Here is a 24,943-nt window from a genome sequence, read left to right as displayed (position 1 = left end):
GCGCTCGACAGACCACACACACAATTCTACGTGCGTGCCTCGCACATCAGTTACACAGATTTTTGTGTGTGAAGCTTGACACGTATGTGTGTGATTGCGTACGCGGCTTGACTTTGCTCCGTGGATTCGGTTTAATTCTAACCTTGCAGAATGGTGACAGAAATTCGAATTTATTGGTAAAATGTCAAAACGCTGGGGCAGCGACTATGTGGTCACGGAACACCGCGATTTGCAGGTACGCTGCTATATGAAACAGAATCATATTTACGGGATGATGTTTATGATGAATCTGCACTTTGATTTTGGGTGCAATAACATTTGAATGTTCCTCATTGTTAAAACATTTTTATCACTTTGCAGGCTAATACTATGGCCGTGGATGCGACTGGCAATTATGTCTTACTGGCTGGGTAATTTGTATTAAGCAGAAGCTTTTCTTTTTTATTTTGATTTTTCATGCTTTTTATAACTTTTTTATGACAGACGTAGGTATTTTGCACTGAAGTATCTTGATGAAGGTGTAGACAATTTAAAGAAGTTTCAGCGACAGAGTAAATATGAAGTTGGCTCTGCAGAATGGAATCCCACAGGATTGAATTCTCATTTGTGTGCAGTGTCGGTTAGTAATAGAAAGCACAGCACTTGTTTTGAGTGTATTTTGCAGGTGTAATTGATTAGCTTTCAATTTTAGAGTAATACACGTATTGAGATATTGTCTCTTGCTGAAATGGGTGGCCATGATTTACAAATAAATAATCTTAAAGCTCACACACGAGTAGTGAGTGACTTAAATTGGCATCCCAAAGAGCCAAATATCCTTGCTTCTTGCAGTATAGACACATTCATTCATATTTGGGACATCAGAGATCAAAGAAAACCTTCTCTATCCTTGTCTGCAGTTGGTAAGGTTTCTAAATTAAGAAATGGTTTACTAAATATTTGTGTATATGTTTGATTGAATTTGCAGCGGGTTCTTCTCAGGTACAGTGGAATAGTTTATCTTCAAATATCTTGGCCACAGCACATGATGGAGATATTAAGATATGGGATCAACGAAAAGGAAACAGCCCCATGCAGTACATAGCTGCTCATCTAACAAAAGTATATATTACTGTGGTTCAATAAAATTGCTTTAATGTTCATTTATTTTAGTTAGTTGTAAGTTTAGTAGGAAACTTATAAACACCAAAGCTATTTTAGATACATGGTTTAGATTGGTGCCCATTTCAACAAAATCAACTGGCTACTTCTAGTCAAGATTGTACAGTAAAGATTTTTGATATCAGTAATCCACGTAGAGCCGAAAGTATTTTAACGACAAATTCACCAGTTTGGAGAGCTAGATACACGGTAATGATAATGTAGTACTCAATAAAATTGAAGTTTATTTATAGCTATGTAATGATTCCAAAATTTTGCAGCCATTTGGAGAAGGTCTTGTAACGATAGTAGTACCACAATTACGGCGGGGAGAAAATAGTTTATTATTATGGAATACTACAAATCTGAGTGCCCCCATTTATACATTTGTAGGGCATACTGATGTTGTTCTTGAGTTTCAATGGAGACATAGAAAAGTAGGTTCATATAGCGAAAATAGTGACTTTGAGTTAATTACTTGGTCAAAGGATCAATGCCTTAGGATATATAAAATTGATTCTTTCTTGAAAAAGGTATGGATTTTCATAAATCTGTATTATATGTAACAAACAATGCTTACCATTTCATGCTAAAGCTATTATAAACAATATTCTTTTAGTTATGCGGACACGGCATAGACGATAGCACATCTATTTATACACAATACTCTGAAGATAATAATCTAAGTATGTATATTCTATTTGTGAATACAATAAACTTTCCATTTTCATCGAACGAATACATTTATTACTGATGTAGGAACGTTGCAGTCCGTTCAACAACTGCAGCTGAATGACAATCAAAATGATCGTGAAATTAATTGCATAACGACAAAAACGGATGAACCGACGAGCAATCCAGAAACAGAAACACATATTGAAAATACTAAAGAAATATCATCTCCCACGCAACCGAAAACCTTGCAACAAGAATTTTCTTTAATAAATATGAACATACCAAATATAGAGGTAAAATATGAAAACATAAACCAAGAAATTCATGAAAGAAAATTCGTTTCGTTATTCTAGGTCAATGCAATGGATGCTGTGGAACGTAGTTGTACTGTAACAGCATCCAATAAAAGTTACAACGTAATATTAAAAGTGAATTTCCCTGCAAATTATCCAAACAGCGCTCAACCCACGTTTCAGTTCTGTCCTGGAACAACGATTGACAACACAACGATGACGAAACTGTTAAAAGTTTTAAAACAAACTGCCCAACAACGTGTCAAGAAAAATAGATCGTGTCTAGAACCATGTCTTAGACAATTAATTACGACTCTGGAGCAAGTAAAAGAATTTATTTTTCAATTTGCCCTTCTGTTGTTCGTCTATAATAATGTCTAACGCGTTTTTTGTTCCTACAGACGTGTAAAAAAGACGAGAATGAAAGCAGTCACCTAGGATATGACATTCAAGATAACGTAAATTTTCTGAATTCCTCTAACTTATATACAAATTACCAAGACGCTTATATACCATTTCCAAGGACGTCTGGTGCCAAATTTTGTTGCGTGGGTATGTAAACATGGTAAAATATCTCAAGTTTGTACGCAAGACTCAATTCAATGTTTCAATAGGTATTCTTGTATGTTTTGGTCGTGCTTCATATACCAGAAGATCGTCAGTGAAACCTGAGGGCACACCTAGAGCTCTCTCTGCATTGGGAAATGGAATTGGTAATGGCGAACATTTTATGCATATGTATCCAAACTCCTACGTACAATCGAACGACAGTATTCCTATTAGTTCTTTCTATTTTCAAGAGCGTGTAAGTATATATATTTCTACAAGAACATAAGAAAGAACTGCCCACTTATCTCATAATGTTATAACAGAAAATGAGCCGTGGATTGCACAATAACATCAGAATGAATCACAGATCATGCTGTAAAAACTACCACTTTATGGTAATAATATATGATGCTTCGTCATTGTTTTTCGTCAATAAAGAGCTTGCAGAAAAATATGTGTACGTACAAGTGCCTTCGCTATATCATGCTTTTTATTTAATGCCGCTTTTATGTAATAGTCTTTCAATTTATACTTTCAGCATTAATACAACCGACATCCCAGCGATGTGCCAATATAACGCAAATGTTGCTGCACAATTGGAACGCCCTGATTTGGTTCAGGCATGGTGTCTAGCCGCTCTTGTGATATCACAGCCTGTTTCAAATGTTGGACAAAACCCTTGCCAATCGCCTGATATCGATGCTCCTTGGCCATTACATCCTTTTGGTCAAAATTTAATTCATTCCTTGTAAGTAATACGAAAAATTCCTTGTAACTAATATTATGTTATGATGACATTACGTATAAATTATGCTTTGTTCTTCAGGATACAGCATTATGCCAATCAGTCAGATATTCAAATGGCAGGAATGCTGAGCTGTGCATTTAGTTCTCGTTCGGAAAATCCAGATGTAGCACAGACGCGGCTAAGTAGCAAGTCTGTTAATGTTAGTGTAAGTATGTTAAATTCATTTACAAGCTTTTAGCATGATCTAGCACCAATACTACTTGTATATAGTATCATTAATCAGTACGTTGTGTCTTGATCATGCTTTGTCTTCTGTTCGTAAAACGTATAAAACATATTGCGATTATCTTCAAGCATTATCTATTACACTGTAATTCATGTTTTGATATTGATCTTAAAATGCAGTATATCACATCTTTCATATCTATTACACACCTCTTTCTCCTGATGCATGAATTCTTTCAATATATCATAGTACGTATTATGATAGAATGTATTATATGAGCTGCATTTTTGTTGTTTCTTTCCAGTATATTGTACATATATGTATATATTGTATATATGAAAAATTAATAATATAATTACCCCAAAAAATTATCAGGTAACTGATACGATGTTATCTTTGTTATAGAGGCTTTCTACAGGAAAATGGTGGTTGAAGGTAAGGCATGGTTTTCAAACTTTTGTAAGATTGTGTGTGTTTAAAAAATTATTGGTCCTTAGGATTCTCTATCATGGTGATATATGTTACTGTCTTACAGCATCGGAGTGGAAGTGTCGTGATGCCACAGAGCATGCAGGTTTGGCCATGCTTGATTTTAAAATGCCAAACTTTGAAACTCGTTATTTAATTGCCTTTTATCATGATCAATAATTATAAAAAATTGTATGAAGTATCTGTAGTGATTTAATCGATGTATGTGATGTACTGTCTGTTGTGATGTTTTAATTTTACACAGAAGACAAATATTGTTGTGCAAAAAGTGATGATAAGACATAATGCCTCTTAGCTTGTTGTCAATTATATTGAATCTTGTAATTATAATGTGGATATAACGTTTTCAAATAGAGCTGTAATTTATGTAGTGTTAAATATATCCTTCTAGCCTGGTGGTTCGCCATACCATACGATTCATCTAGCAGATACCACGTTAGAAGGATGGAACTTTCAAAATTTGAAGCAACATCGGTCCAATTCGTGGTCTGATTCCCTTGACGATTTGAAATTGATTCAAGATACGTTCGGTGACTCCGTGAAAAATATTAGGTATATAAATTTTAATAAGCTTAAATACCTTACTTAAGAGATGAAACATAATATTCAAATACACAGGTTACTTGATGAAAAGCACACTACACTTTACGATGGCTACAAAAAAGCATACGCTGAAGTATTGCACAGATGGCGTCTGTTGGACGCTCGTGCACAAGTATTAAAACACGTAAGCACAACTCCATTAGACACACACAGAGGTGTTGAATTTCAAAGTGAATGCCAAATGTGTTGTAAAGTTAATAAAGGTCCTCAATGTACAAGTTGTAAACGACTAGCCTTAGAATGTGTAATCTGTCACATATCTGTAAGAGGTATGTTGAATATCAACTACATGCTTCTAATTTTGTTTCTACTAAGAAAAAGTGTTAACAAAATTTGTTGTCAGGTCCAAGTAACTTCTGTATATTTTGTGGTCATGGAGGACATGCTCAGCACTTGGCAGCATGGTTTGCTAATGAGACACTGTGTCCGACAGGCTGTGGATGTTATTGCTTACAAGAAAGTTCTGCTCTTTTGAAGATGTAAATAAAAGGATAGAGAATTGTAAATAATCGTGATAATATTGATACATGTTAAGAGAGATTAATAAATATGTTTTGTCTTTTATACATTCTATAGTTTAGAAAGAATCATTTTTGTTTTCTTCATCTGGTGGAAGAATTACAATTTTTTCTATCATGCCATCTTCTGTTACTGTTTCATTTTCCTCCAAAATTGAGTTTCCATCATCGTTAAATGTGCTTTCTTCTTTAACTGTTTCTGTTTCATTACTACTATCACTAGACTGACTAGACGAATCAGTCCCAAGAAAAATTCTTTCCAATTCTCTCATATCAGCTGTAAGAAATATGTTTGTAAAAAACAACGCGCCTTATTACAAAAAATATTCAAATATACCCTCGTTGCGAAGACGTTTTTCAAGAGCAATTTGCGCTTCTCTTGCAGGTCTAGTTCTTTCTTCTTCCTGTCGAAAGATTCGTTCTAACTCTGCATATTTTCTTCGCTGAACAATACCGAAAACTACTCCGGAAAGTAAAGCGGCCCATCTAACTGTCTAAAGATATAAACCTGATACGTATTAATACATTTCAATCTTTAAATTAGATACTATACTCTTATCAAAGGATGAACTTGTAATGGCGGAACAGTGCCTTTTTTCTCTGCCATTTGAGTGAGTTATGTTCACAGACAAACTAAATTTATTTAAAAATACATTTAACTGTTACAAACACAGCGCAACACACAATTCCGATCTTGCTGTTTCTCAATAAAGTACAACGTTAATATTCCAATTGAATAATGCTTCACTTATTTAGACAAACGAATAAGAGACAAATGACTGTCAGTTGAATATAAAAACACTATCGATGTTGCGTTTTTATTTTATCCATCGTATATAGAAGTACATGAAAGTCTTTAGACGCTCATAACTAATATCGATAATAATCAGCCTTGTAAGGTCCTTCCCTAGGTATACCAAGATATTTAGCCTGTTCTTCTGTCAGTTTTGTTAGTTTCACACCAAGGTGACTCAAATGCAATGCTGCGACCTCTTCGTCTAATTTCTTCGGCAACATATGCACGCCGATCGGATAGGATTCCGATTTTGTCCATAATTCTATTTGCGCCAGAACTTGGTTCGTAAAGGAATTACTCATAACGAAACTAGAATGTCCTGTGGCACATCCAAGATTAACTAAACGGCCCTCTGCGAGGACGATGATGTGTCTGAAATGGATGATCGAATTTGAACAGAAAATAAAGATTCTAGTTAATTAGCAGGAGCTAAATTTAAAGGTAAGATTCACATTCTAATCAAATTTCTAGAACAGTTAAAAATTCTGTAGTTGTAATGCTATCTACCTGCCGTTCTCCAGTTCGTATCTATCTACTTGGGGCTTAATGTTAACTTTTTTAACTGCATTTTTCGTGAGCCAAGCAATATCTATTTCACAGTCAAAGTGACCAATATTGCAAACAATAGCATCTTCTGGCATGTTCACAAAATGATGACCCACTATAATATCTTTACATCCTGTAGTGGTGACATATATTTGTCCTTTGGTTGATGCTTCATCCATTGTTGTTACCTAAAGTACATTTTCATTTTCAGATTCTGTTGCAATTCTTCAGAAATGAAAAGAAATTCTCAATTCAGATCTTGTTATCCTGGCAGTCTATCTTAAAGACTCAGTAATCACCTCATAGCCTTCCATAGCAGCTTGTAATGCATTAATAGGGTCAATTTCTGTGATTATAACACGACCTCCTAATGCTCTAAGACTCTGAGCACAGCCTTTACCAACATCTCCATAGCCAGCCACCACACAAACTTTTCCAGCAATCATGATATCTGTTGCTCGTTTGATACCATCAATCAATGACTCTCTGCATCCATAGAGATTGTCAAATTTACTCTAGTCAATGAGAAGGTATCTTGATTTACATAAAATTCAAATTTAGTAGAGATATGATTACCTCAGAATACTGGAGAAATTATTGCAGATTTTTATTTATCAGTCAGTATTTAATTAAACAGATAGCTTTTTTAAATAAATTGATATTGTTTCTAGCATGATAATTTTTACTGCAAAAATCTGCAAGAATCTCTTGCAGTAATTTATAACATAGTAGAATAATGTTTTTCTTCTTTTTCTTTTCCTTTTTCTTTTTTTAGAACTGACAACCCAGTGGCTGTGTTTTTGACAAACCTTTGTTACTGAGTCATTAACATTTATTGCAGGGACCTTGAGGGTGCCTTCTTTCATCATACGATAAAGATTGTGCACACCAGTGGTGGTTTCCTCAGAAACACCACGGCAATCCTTCAAATATTCTGGGAACTTGGTATGAACCAAATTAGTTAAATCGCCACCATCATCAAGAATTAGATTTAACGGTTGGCCGTCTTTGAAAACAAGTGTCTGTTCAATGCACCAGAGATATTCCTCATCCGTTTCACCTTTCCATGCATACACAGGAACTCCTGTTTGTGCAATAGCGGCGGCTGCATGGTCTTGTGTACTGAATATATTGCAGGATGACCACTGAACCTGATGAATCAATATAATTGATGCCAGACTTCAAAAACTTCAATCATGTGAGTATCAGATGATTGCATATCGATCAATGAATTCATAATTTTTCTCATTTTTAGTAATAAATGTACATATCGCCTCAGTAGCTGTTATATTGATGAATGTCTTTCCATGAGAGTTGGAGAAAATTGTGTTATACCCAAATTTTATGGTACGAAAGAAGTTATTATAAGTTGGTAAGAATTTTTTTAAAAAAATAATATATTCTTTTGATGATGTAGCTGAAGATAAAAATTTTCCCCCTAGCAAGTCTCAATAATGATTAATGGTGACTGATTATTAGTCAATGATAAGAATGTTGACTTCTATGCTGGAATATCGCAGTACTGCGTGAAAAGTATATTCATTGCATCACAAAAGTTCACCATATAAGAAACATAATACAAACAGTCTATGAATGAAGTGTATAACAATAACGTTCAGTTACTCGTTTTATCTGATGCAACCGAGAACTTTATTCACGAAAATCTTGAAAGCTTTTCAGTGTCTCTAATACAGTCTTGCAAGGTCACGATCTACGAGATAAACGCGTATACGTATGTTAATGTAAACCATTTTTGCTTTTACAATCTCTTTGCTTGCTTTTTTACTCCGATTTCGAATAATGTAAACGAATCGTCAATTTACTCATTCCTTTACATTCAATTTTTGTTCAGCATAACATAATTTGAAACGTAATGTGAGAAATAAACGTTAAAAATAAAAAACTTTGATTTTTTAATATCTTGATTTTGAAACCTCAGATTTTCTTTTAATAAAAATATTAAAAAATTCGCATATTTCAACGAAAAATTGCATTAGTATAGATAATTAATATTTGAACGTTAGTTTCATCAGTTAAAAAGCTGCATGCAACTAGATTCTATTTTGGAAAAACATATTATCCGCATATATGATCGCTAAATGAAAATGTGTTTTTTACCTCGGCTCCAAGTTCAACAAGAGTTTCAATAAGAACCGCCGTTTGTACTGTCATGTGCAGGCAACCAGAAATGCGTGCGCCTTTCAAAATTTTCGAAGGTCCGTACTTTTTTCTGATCGCCATTAATCCTGGCATTTCCTGTTCCGCCAAAGTAATTTCTTTTCGGCCCCATTCTGCCAGAGACAAGTCAGCTGCAATGACGAAAGTATTCAATATTTTAATCAATTATCTATGATGTTTCAACTCCTTGACTTCTTTATTAAGTACTCGGATACTTGATCGAATTCGAGTAATCGAGTATTCGAGTACTCGCTTAATTTGAATACCGAAAATAGAAGACGGATACTAGAGTGCTCCAAATAATCTTGGATTTAAAATTCGAATCTAATTACGCTCGAATCGAAATCCAAATACTCGAGTGTTCCGATTCAAATTCGGATACTCGAGAATTCAGAGTTCAGTTTTGAATTCCAGCTTAAGGTAGAGTGGAATACTTATAGAGATTCGGTTAGTAAAAACTCTCGTGACGTTGAACAGCCGATTAAGATCGTGAAGAATTTACATCAACGCTGTATTACGACATATTTTCTTGTATTTCGTTATTTTGTTCGAATGTAATATTGAGACAAGATTATTATTTCTATTTTATATTAGACATCTCTATTAATCTTTATACAAGCAATGAAACATTAATATAAAATGAAAGAAATTCTTCAATTTAAAGGGCTAGTAGTGTAGGTTAATGTTTATACCGGCGATATGTGGTACACTGAATCTGTCTTGTATTTCTTAAGCGGTATTTCGTTAGCTTTCGAACAATTCAAATATGCCTGCTGTTTTAAGAATCATATTTTAAAAGCCACAGAAGGAGGTTACGAATTCTACTGCAAAATGACCACGTGCTCAGCTAAAATGACTCCAAAAACTATTTGTGATTCTATTACTTACCAACTTTGAACGCAGGTTTCGAAGACATACTTGTTGATTGAGAAGGAACTAATACGCGAAAATTAAATTAACTTGTATATTCAAATTATGGAACGCGATGCGGAGGTTCGAACGGAGCACGTTTCCTCGGATACGTTTGCGGCAAAACTGAGCATAAAGAGAATGCGACGAATATTCTGCTTTGAACAGTGCCGCTAGAGATCGTGACTACTTGCTTATCACGTGACAAAAATATTCGAATATTTGGTGGGAAAAAGATATTTAGTATGTGTATTATCCAGCAGATGGCGCTATATATTGCGATATCAATACAAAAAATTTCATACCCTCTCACACAATGTCAGGATGGCCGAGCGGTCTAAGGCGCCAGACTCAAGGTTCATACCTTGTCAGTTCGAAACTGACTCAGGGCTTTCTGGTCCTCTCTGAGGGCGTGGGTTCGAATCCCACTTCTGACAAATTTTTTGTAATGTACGTTTGAAATTAAGAAAATGACATGCCACTAAGCTCTAAATAAAATCAATTCCTTTGATTAAAAAAAGAATATTTAAATTAATAAATATTTGTACCTAATCTAGGAATATCTTATATTAAAATTTTTAATTAAATTAGATATTAAGATTTTAAATTAAAAAAACTTTTACAAAGGTCTCCCTAATTCAAAATTTCATTAATAAAATAAATATTTATTTAAAATCTAGACATAGTGAAACGCTATACTCTAGCGATAGATTTCACACTCGAGTTTTGAATGCTTGTTCGAGTTACAATGAATATTCTGAGTATTCAGATATCCAGATAAACGAGTTTTACTGTATGTACCACATTTTTAATACTTTCATTTATAAATTAGGTCAAAATCGATAACGTTGGATGCGACATAAAAATGGTAACTAAATAAATCTTAAGTTTTTATATTGATGTCGCCACTAGGTTAAGTCCACAAGTATCAATACCAACAAATTAGACTGAAAATTCCCTATACTTCTAATAGCACGCGATTTCCAAATCAGCTGGTGTTCACGCATCGAAAACTTTGTTGACGAGTGTTTGAATTTTGGACTTTTTCGAAAAATAAATTGCAAGTTTTGATTTTACTATTCAACCAAAGGTAAAGGTTCACTAAAGACATTTATTTCTTTGTGTTCAGAGTACTATAAACGATTACTATCAGTGTATGTCTTGTTTTACTTATAGTCTAGGCAAATATACTTGCAATACTTTTAGAAAACGTGACTTATTGGGCAATTTTGAAGGCAGATGACACAGAAAGATACACCTCCATCATCTCCAGACATGAATAATCAAATGGAAGATGAGGATCTGGTATATATAGGTGATGTAGAAGAGGTAATAGACGTGTATGATACTGGAGACGTTAGAGATGAAGATGCAATGGAAGAGGATTCTCCAGAAAAAGGAGATGCAGTCTGTGTGTTCACTGGTCACAAAGGTGGTTCAGAGAATTTTATTTCTTGAAATAATGTTAATGTTTCAAACAATTCTAACTTTTTTGTCTAATTTTAGCTTCCGTGTTCTGTGGATCTTTGTCTAAGAATGGAAAATTGGCTACCACGGGAGGAGAAGAGGACAAAGCTTACATTTGGGACACATCATCTGGAGAAATTGTTCTTGATTGCACGGGACACAAAGATAGTATTATCTTCTCAGAATTCAATTTTGATGAATCATATTTGGCTACTGGAGATATGAGTGGTGTGATACAAATGTGGAAAGTAGCTGACAGAGTTAAAATTTGGGATTACAACATGGGAGATGCAACAGTTAGTTTAATTTTTATAACTGAACTTTAAATTGTGGTTAGTAACCACAGATTGATAAATGATTTCTGTTACAACAGTGGATGAAGTGGCATACAGCTGCGAATATTTTATTGGCTGGGTCTGTTGATGGAGAAATATATATGTGGAAAGTACCTGAAGGAGACTGCAAAGTTTTTCAAGGATATGGTTGTAGGGCAGAGACTGGAGCATTATTTCCAGATGGTATTCATTTTTCATATTGTCCTCTTCATTCCACAAATTGTATTTCAATCAAACATCGTTTTTCAGGAAAACGTATTGCAGTGGGTTACGAGGATGGAATTATTAGGATAATAGATTTGAAAACGACTTCTGTATTATCAATAATTTCTTCCCCATTGGGTCATTCCTCTACTATAACTAATCTCGATTGTCATTCAGATAACAATCTGGTCCTTTCAGCAGCTATAGATGGAAAAACTATAATTAGTACAGCAAACACTGGGAAGGTAATCAAAATTATTTTTTTATACTCAATAGAAATGTTCAAGTAATGTGATAAAAAATTTTTTAGATAATTTCGATTTTACAAGACCTTAAAAATGGTGAGCAAAATAATATAGCAGACACTAATGAGGATGCAGCTGGCAGCGAAAGAAATGGTGATACTAATTGGGTAGAAGCAGCAGCTTTTTGCAAAGATCCAACATTCCAAGTTGCTGCAACTGGTACAGTTAATGGAGAAATATTTATCTGGGATATCTCAAAACAGGTAACGTTACTTTCTCTATTTATATATATCCATATTTAACAATTTGCAGTATTGATTTTTATTCAAACTATTTAGGTACTCAGACAAAAAATAGATCAAGAAAGCGGTGTATACAAACTAGTATGGAAGGGGAACACATCACTCCTGTTTTCAGCAGGATTAGATGGTGTTCTTAGATGTTTTTATGCAAAAACTGGTCAGTGCATACGATCATTCACAGGACATTCCGCGGATATACTTGATTTATATATATCAGAGTAAGTTGAAGTCATTTAAAGGTATTCCTGTTTGTTTAGAGACCATTACTATAAAAATATTTTTTTAGAAATGGAGAAAAGGCATTAACAACGTCGGATGATACAACAGCCAGAATTTTTGATATTTCATATTTAACTTAACGTAATTTATTACATAGATGAAAAAAATATAAAATCTTTGTTACTATCTAAGATATATGTACATTTTATGAAAGTTCTTCATATACATACATATATATATATGTACCTTGTTTCCTTTTTTAATTAAAAATATAGTTTATTTATTTGTATTCCATAGGTTTAATTATTTTACCCTTACACCACTCGGAATCCAAAGTGTATCTTTTATTCCTCCACGTAAAATGAGTAGGACTGTATTCTTCCCCTTTTTCAAAGTCAAAGAATGGACTAAGTTCAATTGCAATTTTGGATCTCACAAGACCAATTCCTCCTGTTTTTTCTGGTGCAGGATGATATACCCTTCCTGATTGCACATTCATATATAATTTCTCTGGCTCAAATGGCACCTGTGATAAATTTAATTACTATTAAAAATCAAAATAACTACAAAGTCATTTTCTATAATACTGAAATTATATTTACTATTAATAATTCTTCTGCATGAGCATAACCAAACCAATCTTGCATTTCTCCAGTTTCAGAATTTTGTCTCTGTACAATTTTTGTAAAAACTATTGGCAAATCATCACATCTGACAAAATTTCTCTCTGGACCACAGAGAGAAACATATGGAAAGTGATCTACATATCTTCCAGTGTCATTTTTCTTTAAGCGCTTGAAAAAAAATGCCAAAAATTTTTTATCTAAAATAACATTTTTCATGTGATATAAAAATATAAAGATAATACAAAACTTTTATAATATCTATGCAAACCTTTGAAACATGATGTAAAGTTTTTCATACGAGCATCATCCAGAAACAGCTAAAACAATACAAATCTGTAGAATTATAATAAAATTCTTTTTTTTACAAAATATACCATGCCTTGGTGATCTATGTAGTAGAAGTACTCTCTGACTTTAGGCTCTGGTGACTGCCCTTGCACATATTCCACATAGTGTCTTTTAAAAGTTTTGGAGTAAAGTGATCTCCTAATTCCAACTGGGAATATACGTAATGGCAATATTGAAATCATTTTACTGTTCTCTCAAAAGCTGTAATAAACAAAAAACAATGTTATGTGTCATGAATGTTTAATGACTTAAAAACATGCAATGATTCATGTTTCAAGTGATCTCATCAAATTTCAAAATTAAAAATGATATCAATCAATTTGCCTTGAGGAAATACACTTCGTGGTATACAAATACAGAGGACTTATGTCAGTAAATACTTACAAGATCAGGACACATATCCAGCTGAAAGTACATCTATCGCGAGTTGCTTTCGAAAGTTAAATTAGTGAATGTACACACTATTTGTGAGTACTTTTGAGAACAGTAACTACAGAAAACTCTCAAGTGGACATGTACAGTTAAACCTACCATAAATTAATTGAATTTGCATACCTACTCCTGTACAAATACAAGAATCATAACCTCACTTTCGCATATTTACTACTACGTCTTCGTGAAAGAATCGTTATGTCACGCGCAACGTAACGCCTGCACATCACGTAATAAAGCGGTATATTTTAATAACGCAGTTAAAGGGTCACGGCAAAGTCACTTTTTTTTTCCAAATCGAAACATCGATCCCGTTTGACACTTGCCACGGTCGAATTCGATCGACCGAGGAGCTGGTGACATCTGGTGCGATCGATTGGAACGTGATATCTCGATAGAGAAACAGACATTCGATATTTCTCAACGTCACGTTAGTTCGGTCGCGCTACCCACGGACAGGCAGATTCAAGAAATGAGATACGACGAAGAGGTGGAACGAACGGTTTCTGAAAACGGGCAGAAAATTCAAGGAAAGGATCGCCTTCAGGACCAGACCGCGGCGAGATGCTGCCGCCTCGTTGAACGATCGTCGCCGTACCGACAGTAATAACAATAAAGTAAAAATGTTACCCACTAATTCGAGCAAAAAAAAATTCTGCATCCGCGAGCTGAAATCTCAAATTGTTGTCGTTGCCAAATAAGTCGTGCACAACGCGATCCTGCGCTCCCGGAATATGGCTTCGTCCACGAAGAGATCATGGAAACTCCGTAAGTGATCGTCCCAGTCGTTGCCGCATGCTATTTATTCGATTTCCTGTCGATTGGTCCCCGTACAACAAATACCTTTACGCCGCTCTTCCGACCGATACGGGTAAACAATTCGTGTTTACAAATCGATCGACGCGATTCACGTACGACTGTTCGTCGCATCTTCCTATTATGGTTATAACCTACCTTAAATGGAATATGCATTGTCCTTGTAATGTCATCAGAAGCTGGCATCATTCTTAATTCATTTGAGACAGCATTGTTTCCTTTCTGCACAGAGGATTTTGTTGCCCACTCATCCAATGTCAATTGCCTGGCACTCGGTCACAAGTCTGGACGCGTTTTGGTCACTGGTGGCGATGACAAGAAGGTGAATCTATGGGCCGTTGGAAAGCAGAACTGTATTATGGTATTTTCATCTATCTAAGAATCTTTATCAAAGTTATTTATTATATTAAAAATTAGGTATAAGTTATTGATTGCTGAGGTATGATTTTATTGTTTCCAGAGCCTGAGTGGCCATACCACTCCAATAGAATGTGTAAGATTTGGGCAAACTGAAGATTTAGTATGCGCTGGCTCGCAGACAGGGGCATTAAAAATTTGGGACTTGGAACATGCCAAGTTGGCTCGCACATTAACAGGACACAAAGCAGGAATCCGCTGTATGGATTTTCATCCTTATGGAGAGTTATTGGCATCTGGGAGCTTGGATACTGCTATTAAATTGTGGGATATCAGGAGAAAAGGTTGTATTTTCACATACAAAGGGCACAATAGAATGGTGAATAGTTTAAAATTCAGTCCTGATGGTCAGTGGATTGCTAGTGCAGGAGAAGAAGGAATGGTTAAGGTTTGTATTGATTCAGCATCAGCTTGATAATAGTACTAGTTAACATTGATTAAAGGTAATCTGGTTTTTCAATTAGCTGTGGGATTTGAGGGCTGGTAGGCAACTTAAAGAATTCTCTGAGCATAGAGGTCCAGCAACAACAGTGGAATTTCATCCCCATGAATTTTTACTAGCCAGTGGCAGTGCAGATAGAACAGTTCACTTTTGGGACTTGGAATCCTTTCAACTTGTATCTTCTACAGAGCAAAGCCACTCTACAGCAATAAGGTAAGTATTTCATATGTAACACATTAGTATTGTCACAGATTTCTGTCTATTATATATTTTTAATATATTTTATTTTCTGGTCAGGTGCCTCTATTTCAGTCAAGGTGGAGAGTGTCTTTTTGCTGGCTGCCATGATGTGTTAAAGGTTTTTGGTTGGGAACCTGGACGAACATTAGATTCAGTTCCAACTGGCTGGAGTAAAGTGCAGGATATAGCAATAGCTCAGAACCAGCTGGTATGACTACAGTATATTATAGAAAGTGGTACATGTGTGATAGTATTATCAGCTAAAACCTGTTTTTACAAATGTTCTAGATCGGTGCAAGTTTCCACACAGCAAATATTGTTCTGTATGTGTGTGATTTAAAGAAAATCGCTCCACTAGGGGGAGTATCGACCTCGGGTTCTCCGTTTAGTCATGGGAATTCCTTAAGGAAAAGCTTTTCTAGGGAAAGACCGCCTGGATTAAAGAAACACACGTAAGTTGAATTAAAAGATTTTAATATTGGTTCTTATGTAACTATGATACATTATTTACAGACTAGATGTTCGAACAATAGAAGAGGCAGATAAGTCTGGAACCGACCCAGAAGATGAAGCAACGTATGCCGATATACCGAACGTCACAGAATATCATAATGTTTTTCAACCGAACAGAGCACGTGAGTTTTAAATAATATAACTTATACTTCATTGCAAGAGTGATTGTGTTAACCTACTCGAATACTACTTCATTTCTAACTCTCGCCCATCCTCTAATCACGAGCTTGATACTACAAATGCATCTGAAAGTTAAATGTTATGCCATATGGTTTGTGAATGAGCATGCTCTGCACGATGTGTTTCAGTGTCTCGCACTCCACCTCCAGAATCTGAGGCTTTTCAAGAGCTTCAAGAAATAGGTGAGTTCCATGTAAAATAAACTTCCCTATCCTCCTTTTGTGACAATACTGCACGAATGTTGACTTTCAAATGTCTGCATGCAATTCCACGAAATATTTCTACATCGGTGACAATATTCTTATGTTTTCCAGATCCTACGCAGCCACAGATACTGCAAACTCTTTCTACCTCAATGTCGAATTTAACAATAAATTTGGTGGAACCAGTAGAAGCTCCACCCATATCGCTACCTTCGTCTCCACCACCACCAGCACCAACGTTATCCCTGACGAAGCCTGCACCAGTGCGTGTTCAACCGATAAAATCGTCACCACCAGTTCAAAGAAACGCGATCACGTCTACAAGCCAAATCAAGGCTAATCTCCAAATGAATAATGGCCTTGGCAGGACATCGAAGAACCTCGCGTCTATTCCGCCTCTCAGACAGAGTATTACACCGCTCCCTGGGAAGAAAACCAGTGCTACTAACGATTTAGGGACACTTCCACAGCCCTTGGGCCCGCAGAGGTCGAACTCTACGTTGACGCCGCGTGTGGCACCAATGGCTGCTGTTCTTCCAGTGATGGACGATGGAAAGCTAAAGAATAGAGCACCTAGCCCGGATTCTCCTAAACATTATTTGAAAAGGCAGAGTAGTTGTAGGGACGGAGAACAGGGTTATGAAAGCGATTATCCGGTACAGTAAGTACATATTGATTCCTTCTTCGAGTTCTGTTTTATTAGGTTATAAACTAAACAATTTTTATGGCTAAATTTATTGTTGAAGCTCTTCACAATAGTGCTGAAATTTAGTTTACAACCTAATACTTGATTGCGCGATAGTGGATAGTAACAGACATAATGCTGAATATTCTTACAGAATTAATAGTATAAGGCACAGCCCCTCCGATCCTGCGCTAAACAGGCCGAACTCTGCGCAATCTAGGTCCACATCACTAAACAGAAACTTTGCTACCTCAACGTCGCTGTCTGCGCGCAACGCTTCTACTACTACCACCACGTTCGCGAAGAAATCGAATAAAGCTCAAGTGCCCCCGAATCCTAAGGTGGACGTACGAGCATCTCAACTGAGGCCCAACGTCGAGAACACAGAGAAGGAGGAATTCGTTCCCATGAGTGCTGACAAACCTTACGGTTTGGACGTTGAAACTTTTCTACCTGTAAGTTTCGTGAATTTCTATGGGATTTTCTTCAAAATTTAGAGCTTAAAATTGATAGAAATTTATGCTTGTTTTAATAGAATCATTATGCAAGTTCTACTGCCTTCGGGTATCCTCCAGTTGGGGTTCTGAATGAAATGTCGGAAGCTGAGGTTCTGAACAGCATGATGCGTGGCCATGAATCTATGATGGCAGTGCTCACGAGTCGTCATCGTTCTTTGCAAATTATTTATTCTCTCTGGCACAATAAGGATCTTAAGGTATTGTATTACTCTGAAAGATTCTTTTAATGTTATTTTGTAAAACATAGCGTGATGGAATTACTGATATTCTAAGTAGTATGAAAAGTAAAAAGTAAATTTTCAAGTAAAATATTGAATTTTTACATTTTCAGGCTGCGGTGGAATCTGCTGTGGCGATGAACGATCTTTCGGTTATCGTGGATTTGTTGGGAATCCTCACTCTAAAACCGTAAGTAATATTTTTCAAGAATATCAGCTGTAGCTTCTCAGTACCAGATTTCCACTGATAATTGTTTTATCTTCAGAATCTTATGGAACTTGGATCTTTGTAACTCTCTACTTGGCCCAATCGGGGACCTCCTTCAAAGCAAATACGAAATGTAAGTACATTAATCATATTTACGATACAGTGGCTCGCAAGTTCACATAAATTGAAATGTGTAATTATAAAATAATTATCTAGCTATTAACTCTCTAAATTCAGATAAATAAGCGCGATAATACCTCACGAACTAATTTATAAAACTCTGTAACTAATTGTACTGCACAACTTTCTAAGAAACCTGTTACTTTCTCTATCGCTTTTTCTGAAAAAAATTAAGATAAAAATTCAATAGTATAAGTTCATGGTTTCGTGTCTGTTAGAGCGTATCATCGTCTAACGTTACCTCGTTTTAAACGTGAAACACTACACGGTCCGTGAATTAAAGAAAATCGAGACACCCCTTTCTGTACGAGGGGCGAGTTCTCGAATAGCCGAGCGCACGCGAGCGCGCGAGCAAACAGGGTGTTTCGAGTGGGGTCGAGGTGCTTTTCACGTGGCTGACGCCTCTATGGGAATGGCTAATTTAGCCGAACGGGGAAACACGACGCGGAGAGAGAGGGTTCGCGAAATTAGCCGAGACAATGGAAGACAGTGGCAGATGCAAATTCGAGCCTCGATTCGTCGCTGTCGAGATGCGCATTGTTCGCGTGATTGAAGCTCCTGAAAATACGCATATGCTGTCACACTCTTCATGGACATTTAGTACAAATCCTCTTTCCTTCGTTTTTGTTGTCTGACAGACGATCATGAATATTAATGACGACGTAGGAAGTGTTCCACATCCTTCATCGAATTCAGAAAGGTCTTCCCATTCTTTCCTGAATTCGTTGCTTGTTCCTGCTTTCAGATTGTAACTGTTACACAATTTAATAATTTCTAGGTGCTCAAGCTCATTGCATATTAAATGCTATTTACAGCAGTGCAACTGTCATGGTCAGTACTAAAGAATTGTTTGCCGATGCAGTTCAAAGAAAAAAGGAGGAAGAATTCAGCGGCGCGTGCGACTGACGCTTGGAACAATGCAATTATCTCGTCGCTCAGTTACAAGCTGTTGCCATTGCGCTGTCGTGACGAGAAACGAGCATTTCCTTTCACGTGGGCATTCGATTATCCATTTCTTCCTGCCCCAGTCTTCCTCTAATTACGCGCGCAGACGTATCATAAATTCTGCTCACCTATTCATCTCATAAATCACTTCACAGACTGCGTAATTAAAGTATCGCGCAGGTGCTGAGAATTCTATTTCAATGGAGTATGCGCGATCTAATCTATCCTATTCTGCCTGATTGAATTAAAACCTTCTCATGCGTTGACTTAACGATAGGCCAATCGTGACACGATCTAATAATAGCGTATCCGTTTGTGATTCGAAGTCACCAGCCTGGAAAATTGCTGTCGTATTCGTTATTGCGACGATCATCGTATCTCCTGTTTCTTATTTTTTTGCACGTGTCACTGCTATTATTAGAACACAGCTGAAGCATTGAAAGATTGAATAGTTGATGACTCTAGCAGTCGTGGAAGAGATTTAAGATTCTTCAGGCTCTAATAAAAATTTCAACTTCATCTTATCAGGAGAATTCTTATTTATATTATCTGTGTCCATATTGAAATAGTATATCCAGCCTTCCACGTCTAGTGGCTGCCCGTTCACGGTCGTTGGTCGTGAAACCTGTATCCACTGTCTCGATACCATAAAAGTGAATTCGAACTAATTGCCAGTCGCTGAGCAGCTGCTGTCCACAATCACTCGGCTCAACAGTCAAGTTGAACCGTTTCCCCCCTTCTGTTACAGGGAACGATTAGCTCGAAATAAAAAGTAGGATTATAGAATCGCTCCAATTAACGCCACAATTCTGTTCTTTGGAAATGCTTTCAGATACCTAATAATCAGTCTCCTAATTATTTCAAACAGTACACAATTCTGTCAATGAACTGCTGACCGAGGTAGACACAATTCGCGCTCGAAACGCGTCACCGAATCTCCGCGTGACTCGTCGCGGATCCGCGCTGATACGGTGATTTCGAGTCACGGTTCGACAGCCGTCGAAAGGGTGAATCCGCCCAGCAAATTGCTGGCTAAATATACACATCTCGGTGGCGTAACGCAGTGGCAGTTTGCATATAGTTGTTCGCCGTTTTCACGGCTCGTTTGTCATGGCTTTCGTCCTGGTCGAAGGAAGCTCCCGACCTCGTGAGAAAAAAAGAGCAAGCGAGCCGATGAATATTCGATTCGAGGTCTCGTGCCAGTGTTAAAGGGGTTGGGACTTTGGATCCGTCGATCGATGTCCCCTCTTCATTCAAGATTCACTTCCCACAAAATTTTCAAAAATAAAAAACTAAAAAAATTAAAGTCAAATAAAAAAATTCTTTTAGGGCCACTTTTTTCTGGTTTGGATAAAAATTTTGTTAGTTCATAGGACTGATACTCACAGAAAATGTTTATAGGTCGTCTATAGCTAGCATTCGAGGTTGCAGGGAACATTTAGAAGGCAGCTCGCGCGATTCGTCTCGCCGATTCGAACGGGAGCCCGCGCGAACCCTTTATCGCCGTCCGAAGCGAGTGTGTCTAATCGCACGGTCAAGCCTTTCGTGCCTTTCGTTATTTATTGGCGTCGTTATGGGCTAATAACACGTTTCGGGGCAAACTAGGCGTGACACACACCGGTGGGCGTCAGGAATGATCGTTCTGTGTTGCATGGTCCTGCTTTGTACACGACAATGGAAGTGAAGCTTTGTTTCTTTATTCTTTCAGGTACATAACGGTGGGCTCGTCAGCGTTGAGACTGATTCTGCGGAACTTCGCGTCGGTGATAAAGTCGAATGTGGAGGCGCCTCTTCATACGATCGGCGTGGATGTGTCGCGAGAGGAACGGTGAGATTTTTCATTTAAACCATGAAAGATAAGTCTTGCATACAGAGATCAATTTTAAACTTTTTCTCGCCCACCACTGTATAAAAGTGTACAAAATAAATTAAGTACACCTTATAATATTTTAAAAGATGAAACAAGCCTTTAATTAGGTTCTGTTTCTCTAAATGTATTCGATGATAATTAAAATTGTATCCAAGACTTTGCATAAATATCCACAGTCTACTAATAATATAATCACGTACTTGAATCAGAATAATAATTAAAATTGTACGTTAACAGGTACCACAAGTGCCTTTCCTGCTATGAGAAGCTCTCAACAATCAGGAGCATCCTCCTGAAGAAACAGGCGATGCCTGGCAAGCTGGGTGTGTCGTTCCGCGAGCTGACAGTGCTAATAAGAAGCCTCGAGTGACCACGGCTGAGGCAGCTCGCGAACCCCGCCGCCAGACTCGTCGCCACCTGACAGAGAATTGACAAAGATCAAGGGAGATGTCGAGAAGCATCGACCACAGAGGTCTGCGGAGGGCACCAGTCCTCTTTCGAGTTGCTACACTCGCGTAGTCGGTGGGCCGACAGATTCGCCCACCGAGGATCGCCTCTTCCTTCTTCCCTCGCCTCTTTTCGATTCCTCGTTTCCAATCGCCGAAAAACATGGAGGGAGAACAGCAGCGGAGATCGTTGAACGCCCGCGACGAGCTCGATGACGCAGGCGAAATTTTAGAAAAGTTGGCGTGAATGTATTATGAGTGATATTCGTGAACTCGATGAACTATGTCGAGGCTGCGTATTTCGCCCTATTTAATGGGGCTAGTCACCCTGTTTTCAGGGTTTCGGGAAACAGAGGATGGAAAAGTTTCGTCGATCGGGGAATTTTCGTTTCTGAGAGCAACGCGTACAAGTTTTGGTGGATCGATGTGCAGATCCTCGTGAATGTAATACTACACATCTCGTTCTATATTGTATACACATAGATATTAAAGAAGGGGTTATACGAAAAGGTTATGAGCTCGATATAGCCAGTTTTCTCGGTGGCAGTCGCAAGCGAAAGGATCGACGAAATTTTTCTGAGTTTCTTGCGTTCGTTCAAGAATGTAACCCATATTCTGACGGCCTTCTTGCCAGTCTCGCGTGATCCCGAAGCGAGGCCGAGTTGACCCTAATTAACGATCACGGATAAGCAAACGACGATGATTATCGTTGATAAGGGAGTTTATTAAGGAGTAGGTAGTAACACTTTTCTAGAGTAACAGAAAAAGAGAAAATAACAAATTGTATTTTTGCAAGAGCCATTTTGCGTCCGTTCATTAATAAAAAAAAAGAAAAGAAAAAAGACGAATGATAAAGAAAGAAGAGGTACTCTAATCGTAGATATATGGATACGAAACCCCGTGAAATCGCACGAAGTAAATTGAACAGAAAGGCCTAACCTATTTCGGAAGGTTGATAATAATTGGAAAGGGAGACGAGAATACTTTTTGCCATTTTTAACTTTTTGTACTGCAAAGGATGCTACACTTTCCTCTTATTTATTTTTTACGGATTGTAGGACAGTTTTTGGAGGAGTCAACTATTTTTATGATAAGAAATTCGAAGGATTCGAGGGAGGAAAGGAGAAACGAGCACGGGGCGTTCTTTGAGATCGCCTCGAAATTTTCCTGGCTCAAGCGCGGGACGAATCGATCGTTCCACGAGCAGCGTTTCTTTCATCGTCCCCTTCTTCCATTCTCGTCTCTTTTTCCCTCGCCGGCTTAACTTTTCTCGTTTTCCGCTCCATTTTCCGTCTGTTCGCCAGCGAACGCAACGTTACGAGGGATTTCATAGCGTCGATAACCAGTCACGAAAGTCCTATAGGTTTTAATCATTGTAAGGAACAAAGCAATCAAAATTTTCTATTTCAACAGACCATTCGCGACATGGTCGCTCGTGATGGACCAACCCAAGGACTATCACCGATTTTTATATGAAAATTCTGACGAAATCGCTCGTATCGAAAGCATTACGAATCACGTACAATAACGATACACTTGAATCATGATCGAGAGAAGTGAAAAGCTGTCGGTGTAGTTTCTGCGAGAGGTTTCCCTCCTTTCTTTCAAACGCTGTACAGATACTTTACGAACCTTCTGGCATCGTGTTCCAGCGACAATTTCTGGGATCAGACAGGCAATCGAGCGAAACTACGCGAGGAGGAAATATTTCTATGGATAATCAAGCACGGAAGATTTTTAATGAAACGACGCGAGTAGGATAAGAATGATTCTTTCGTAGATGCATTTAATCGTTCCACTTCTTATCCTTTCGACTGCTCTAATCAGTATCTTAATCGTCGAAATTCGATCATCGGTGGCCGATTCTGAATTGGCATTTAGATTTCCTTTACTATAATACGTGGAGATAGAATTTTCATGTGCTGGTTGAAGAGGAAGAAGGCCCATATATCGCTTTGTAAAATGTACGGTATTTTTCAAACCCTTTTATCAATAATCTGTTTTTATACCATGTGATCAAGTAAATTGCCTTTACATCTGAAAGACGGATGTTTTTCTGTAGATCCATGAATCCTGTCTCAGTTTGACTCCGAATTGTAATCGAATCTGCAGCTGTTTTATTCGCTGAGAAGTCGAACAATTGTGTCTCCAAGTTTTTACCAAATTTTGTGGCCTCTCGATTCCTCATCGTGCGATTTTCGTCTCGTTCATCTTCGATCCCGCAGGATTTTCGTTGGAACAGAGATGGAGGAGGAACGAATCGGAGCGCTCAAAACTTGATCGATACGCAATTGAACGCTGTTTTAGCTTATACGACAAAACGATGAATAAAATAAAAAAAAAAGAGACAGCACGAGGAGACTCGTCGTCGGTTCCGTCCAACGTATTTTTGTAAGGGAGAGAAAGTGCGAGAGCCACGAGAGTTTGAATGAGTGTGCGTATTATTCCTTCGGTCATCCACTTCCGGATGCGTTCCTAACGTTTTCGTTGCGGTCAGAATTGAATACCTTCCTGTCACTTATCGCTCTTATCGTTTCAACCTGACTGCTCCACTTTATTCTAATCAGTTTTCAGTCTCGAAATTTTTTACACTTGGGTACAATTAAATTATTTAATGGACTACTGAAATTAGCTAACACTGTGGCTCTGGGGCCCAGATTTGTAAAATGCACAGAACACATTGAGATCAAATATCTAAAAATGTAAGTTTGGGATTTGAACTCTTCGATTCATTTTTTTAGGGGAATTTTTATGATTAATTTGAAGAAATTTTCAAGAATATAATTTGGAAGAAGCATTGTACATATTTAATCGCAGCGAAAATGTTGAGCACTTTGAGTCGAGATGCGTCTAAGCGAGGGAACACTCGAGTTCCCTGCAATTGTTCGACCACGATGTAAATATTACATATACGCCTTCGTTGTCTAAGCCTTTGCACTCTTATCGAACAAATACTACGAGCTGCCTAACGCTCAATTAATTATAAACGCATATACATACACACCAAACGAGATATCGTAGAGCTTACGAGTTAATTAAGTGTAATTGAACGTAAAACTAATTACAAGTGATTCCGATCCCGCGCGTCGTGTCAGTAGATCGCTGTTATCGTAATCTCAATTCGATCGTGCCAGTTTATCGACTGTTTTTTTCTTTGTTACGCTGCTTCCTTTTTGTCGCTAACGAGATATTATTTAATTTAGAGATCATGAAC

The 24,943-nt window shown here is 37.3% G+C and overlaps 5 protein-coding genes, 1 long non-coding RNA gene and 1 other non-coding gene across 15 annotated transcripts; 5 read left to right on the top strand and 2 right to left on the bottom strand.

Moving 5' to 3' along the window:
• Positions 1-82: 82 nt before the first annotated feature.
• Wdr59 (WD repeat domain 59) lies at positions 83-5,743 on the top strand. 6 transcript variants are annotated; one of them, XM_076386418.1, is made up of 21 exons: positions 83-235; positions 361-410; positions 484-619; positions 692-902; positions 968-1,101; positions 1,201-1,350; positions 1,422-1,673; positions 1,760-1,826; positions 1,900-2,108; positions 2,169-2,432; positions 2,510-2,660; positions 2,723-2,913; positions 2,981-3,114; positions 3,196-3,405; positions 3,484-3,610; positions 4,037-4,066; positions 4,167-4,205; positions 4,512-4,672; positions 4,739-4,992; positions 5,067-5,224; positions 5,627-5,743. In XM_076386418.1, the coding sequence occupies exons 1-20, from the start codon at positions 182-184 to the stop codon at positions 5,204-5,206; spliced, it is 2,964 nt and encodes a 987-aa protein (XP_076242533.1). In that variant the 5' UTR covers positions 83-181; the 3' UTR covers positions 5,207-5,224; positions 5,627-5,743. The 6 variants fall into 6 exon arrangements, with proteins under 6 accessions (XP_076242533.1, XP_076242532.1, XP_076242534.1 ...); XM_076386417.1 differs by lacking the exon at positions 5,627-5,743 and having other exon boundaries at positions 5,067-5,291; XM_076386419.1 differs by lacking the exons at positions 4,167-4,205; positions 5,627-5,743 and having other exon boundaries at positions 5,067-5,291.
• A 193-nt stretch (positions 5,744-5,936) lies between these two features.
• Ahcy (adenosylhomocysteinase) lies at positions 5,937-9,683 on the bottom strand. The gene is made up of 6 exons (XM_076386435.1): positions 9,650-9,683; positions 8,702-8,892; positions 7,393-7,734; positions 6,883-7,098; positions 6,545-6,771; positions 5,937-6,409 (listed from the first exon to the last, which is right to left on the bottom strand). Exons 1-6 carry the CDS (start codon positions 9,675-9,677, stop codon positions 6,112-6,114), a joined length of 1,302 nt encoding a protein of 433 aa, XP_076242550.1. The 5' UTR covers positions 9,678-9,683; the 3' UTR covers positions 5,937-6,111.
• Positions 7,641-8,471, top strand: LOC143184321 (uncharacterized). Its single transcript, XR_013002757.1, has 3 exons — positions 7,641-7,781; positions 7,839-7,955; positions 8,026-8,471. It is a non-coding gene; the product is annotated as an uncharacterized LOC143184321 (long non-coding RNA).
• Positions 9,684-9,988: 305 nt separating the features above from the next.
• Trnal-caa (transfer RNA leucine (anticodon CAA)) lies at positions 9,989-10,107 on the top strand. The gene is made up of 2 exons: positions 9,989-10,026; positions 10,063-10,107. It is a non-coding gene; the product is annotated as a tRNA-Leu (tRNA).
• A 555-nt stretch (positions 10,108-10,662) lies between these two features.
• LOC143184915 (angio-associated migratory cell protein) lies at positions 10,663-12,727 on the top strand. Of its 2 annotated transcripts, none has more exons than XM_076387512.1 (8): positions 10,663-10,760; positions 10,877-11,102; positions 11,177-11,433; positions 11,511-11,655; positions 11,722-11,921; positions 11,987-12,184; positions 12,260-12,441; positions 12,510-12,727. In XM_076387512.1, exons 2-8 carry the CDS (start codon positions 10,910-10,912, stop codon positions 12,580-12,582), a joined length of 1,248 nt encoding a protein of 415 aa, XP_076243627.1. In that variant the 5' UTR covers positions 10,663-10,760; positions 10,877-10,909; the 3' UTR covers positions 12,583-12,727. The 2 variants fall into 2 exon arrangements, with proteins under 2 accessions (XP_076243627.1, XP_076243626.1); XM_076387511.1 differs by having other exon boundaries at positions 10,847-11,102.
• On the bottom strand, positions 12,583-14,193 carry LOC143184916 (UPF0598 protein CG30010). Of its 2 annotated transcripts, none has more exons than XM_076387513.1 (5): positions 13,972-14,193; positions 13,443-13,617; positions 13,337-13,385; positions 13,045-13,265; positions 12,583-12,968 (listed from the first exon to the last, which is right to left on the bottom strand). In XM_076387513.1, exons 2-5 carry the CDS (start codon positions 13,596-13,598, stop codon positions 12,723-12,725), a joined length of 672 nt encoding a protein of 223 aa, XP_076243628.1. In that variant the 5' UTR covers positions 13,599-13,617; positions 13,972-14,193; the 3' UTR covers positions 12,583-12,722. The 2 variants fall into 2 exon arrangements, with proteins under 2 accessions (XP_076243628.1, XP_076243629.1); XM_076387514.1 differs by lacking the exon at positions 13,972-14,193 and adding an exon at positions 13,801-13,960 and having other exon boundaries at positions 12,705-12,968.
• Positions 14,194-14,293: 100 nt separating this feature from the next.
• Positions 14,294-21,667, top strand: Kat80 (katanin p80). Of its 2 annotated transcripts, XM_076386423.1 has the most exons (15): positions 14,294-14,616; positions 14,895-15,025; positions 15,125-15,469; positions 15,546-15,736; positions 15,821-15,971; positions 16,052-16,215; positions 16,277-16,398; positions 16,585-16,638; positions 16,771-17,320; positions 17,499-17,799; positions 17,880-18,059; positions 18,194-18,270; positions 18,347-18,421; positions 21,122-21,241; positions 21,521-21,667. In XM_076386423.1, exons 1-15 carry the CDS (start codon positions 14,583-14,585, stop codon positions 21,651-21,653), a joined length of 2,628 nt encoding a protein of 875 aa, XP_076242538.1. In that variant the 5' UTR covers positions 14,294-14,582; the 3' UTR covers positions 21,654-21,667. The 2 variants fall into 2 exon arrangements, with proteins under 2 accessions (XP_076242538.1, XP_076242540.1); XM_076386425.1 differs by lacking the exon at positions 16,585-16,638.
• Positions 21,668-24,943: the final 3,276 nt, after the last annotated feature.

This window comes from Calliopsis andreniformis, chromosome 10, assembly GCF_051401765.1.
Source record: "Calliopsis andreniformis isolate RMS-2024a chromosome 10, iyCalAndr_principal, whole genome shotgun sequence".
NCBI classification, from domain to species: Eukaryota; Metazoa; Arthropoda; class Insecta; order Hymenoptera; family Andrenidae; genus Calliopsis; species Calliopsis andreniformis.
Note: the sequence above shows the minus strand (reverse complement) of the source record. Positions and strands in the feature narration are given on the sequence as shown.

Excerpts from the sequence above, each read along its gene's own strand:
- Ahcy (XM_076386435.1), bottom strand. The coding sequence starts at position 9,677 with ATGTCTTCGAAACCTGCGTTCAAAGTTG. Across the intron at positions 8,893-9,649 it reads GAAACCTGCGTTCAAAGTTG|CTGACTTGTCTCTGGCAGAA; the intron begins GTAAGTAATAGA and ends TCGTCATTGCAG. Across the intron at positions 7,735-8,701 it reads TTGTTGAACTTGGAGCCGAG|GTTCAGTGGTCATCCTGCAA; the intron begins GTAAAAAACACA and ends TTGATTCATCAG.
- Wdr59 (XM_076386418.1), top strand. The coding sequence starts at position 182 with ATGTCAAAACGCTGGGGCAGCGACTATGTGGTCACGGAACACCGCGAT. Across the intron at positions 1,827-1,899 it reads CTCTGAAGATAATAATCTAA|GAACGTTGCAGTCCGTTCAA; the intron begins GTATGTATATTC and ends TTACTGATGTAG. Across the intron at positions 4,067-4,166 it reads CAGGAAAATGGTGGTTGAAG|CATCGGAGTGGAAGTGTCGT; the intron begins GTAAGGCATGGT and ends ACTGTCTTACAG.
- LOC143184915 (XM_076387512.1), top strand. The coding sequence starts at position 10,910 with ATGACACAGAAAGATACACCTCCATCATCTCCAGACATGAATAATCAA. Across the intron at positions 11,434-11,510 it reads ACAACATGGGAGATGCAACA|TGGATGAAGTGGCATACAGC; the intron begins GTTAGTTTAATT and ends CTGTTACAACAG. Across the intron at positions 11,656-11,721 it reads TGGAGCATTATTTCCAGATG|GAAAACGTATTGCAGTGGGT; the intron begins GTATTCATTTTT and ends ATCGTTTTTCAG.
- Kat80 (XM_076386423.1), top strand. The coding sequence starts at position 14,583 with ATGGCTTCGTCCACGAAGAGATCATGGAAACTCC. Across the intron at positions 15,026-15,124 it reads GAAAGCAGAACTGTATTATG|AGCCTGAGTGGCCATACCAC; the intron begins GTATTTTCATCT and ends TATTGTTTCCAG. Across the intron at positions 15,737-15,820 it reads AGCCACTCTACAGCAATAAG|GTGCCTCTATTTCAGTCAAG; the intron begins GTAAGTATTTCA and ends TTTTCTGGTCAG.
- LOC143184916 (XM_076387513.1), bottom strand. The coding sequence starts at position 13,598 with ATGATTTCAATATTGCCATTACGTATATTCCCAGTTGGAATTAGGAGA. Across the intron at positions 13,266-13,336 it reads CTTTACATCATGTTTCAAAG|ATAAAAAATTTTTGGCATTT; the intron begins GTTTGCATAGAT and ends ATGTTATTTTAG. Across the intron at positions 12,969-13,044 it reads ATGCAGAAGAATTATTAATA|GTGCCATTTGAGCCAGAGAA; the intron begins GTAAATATAATT and ends AATTTATCACAG.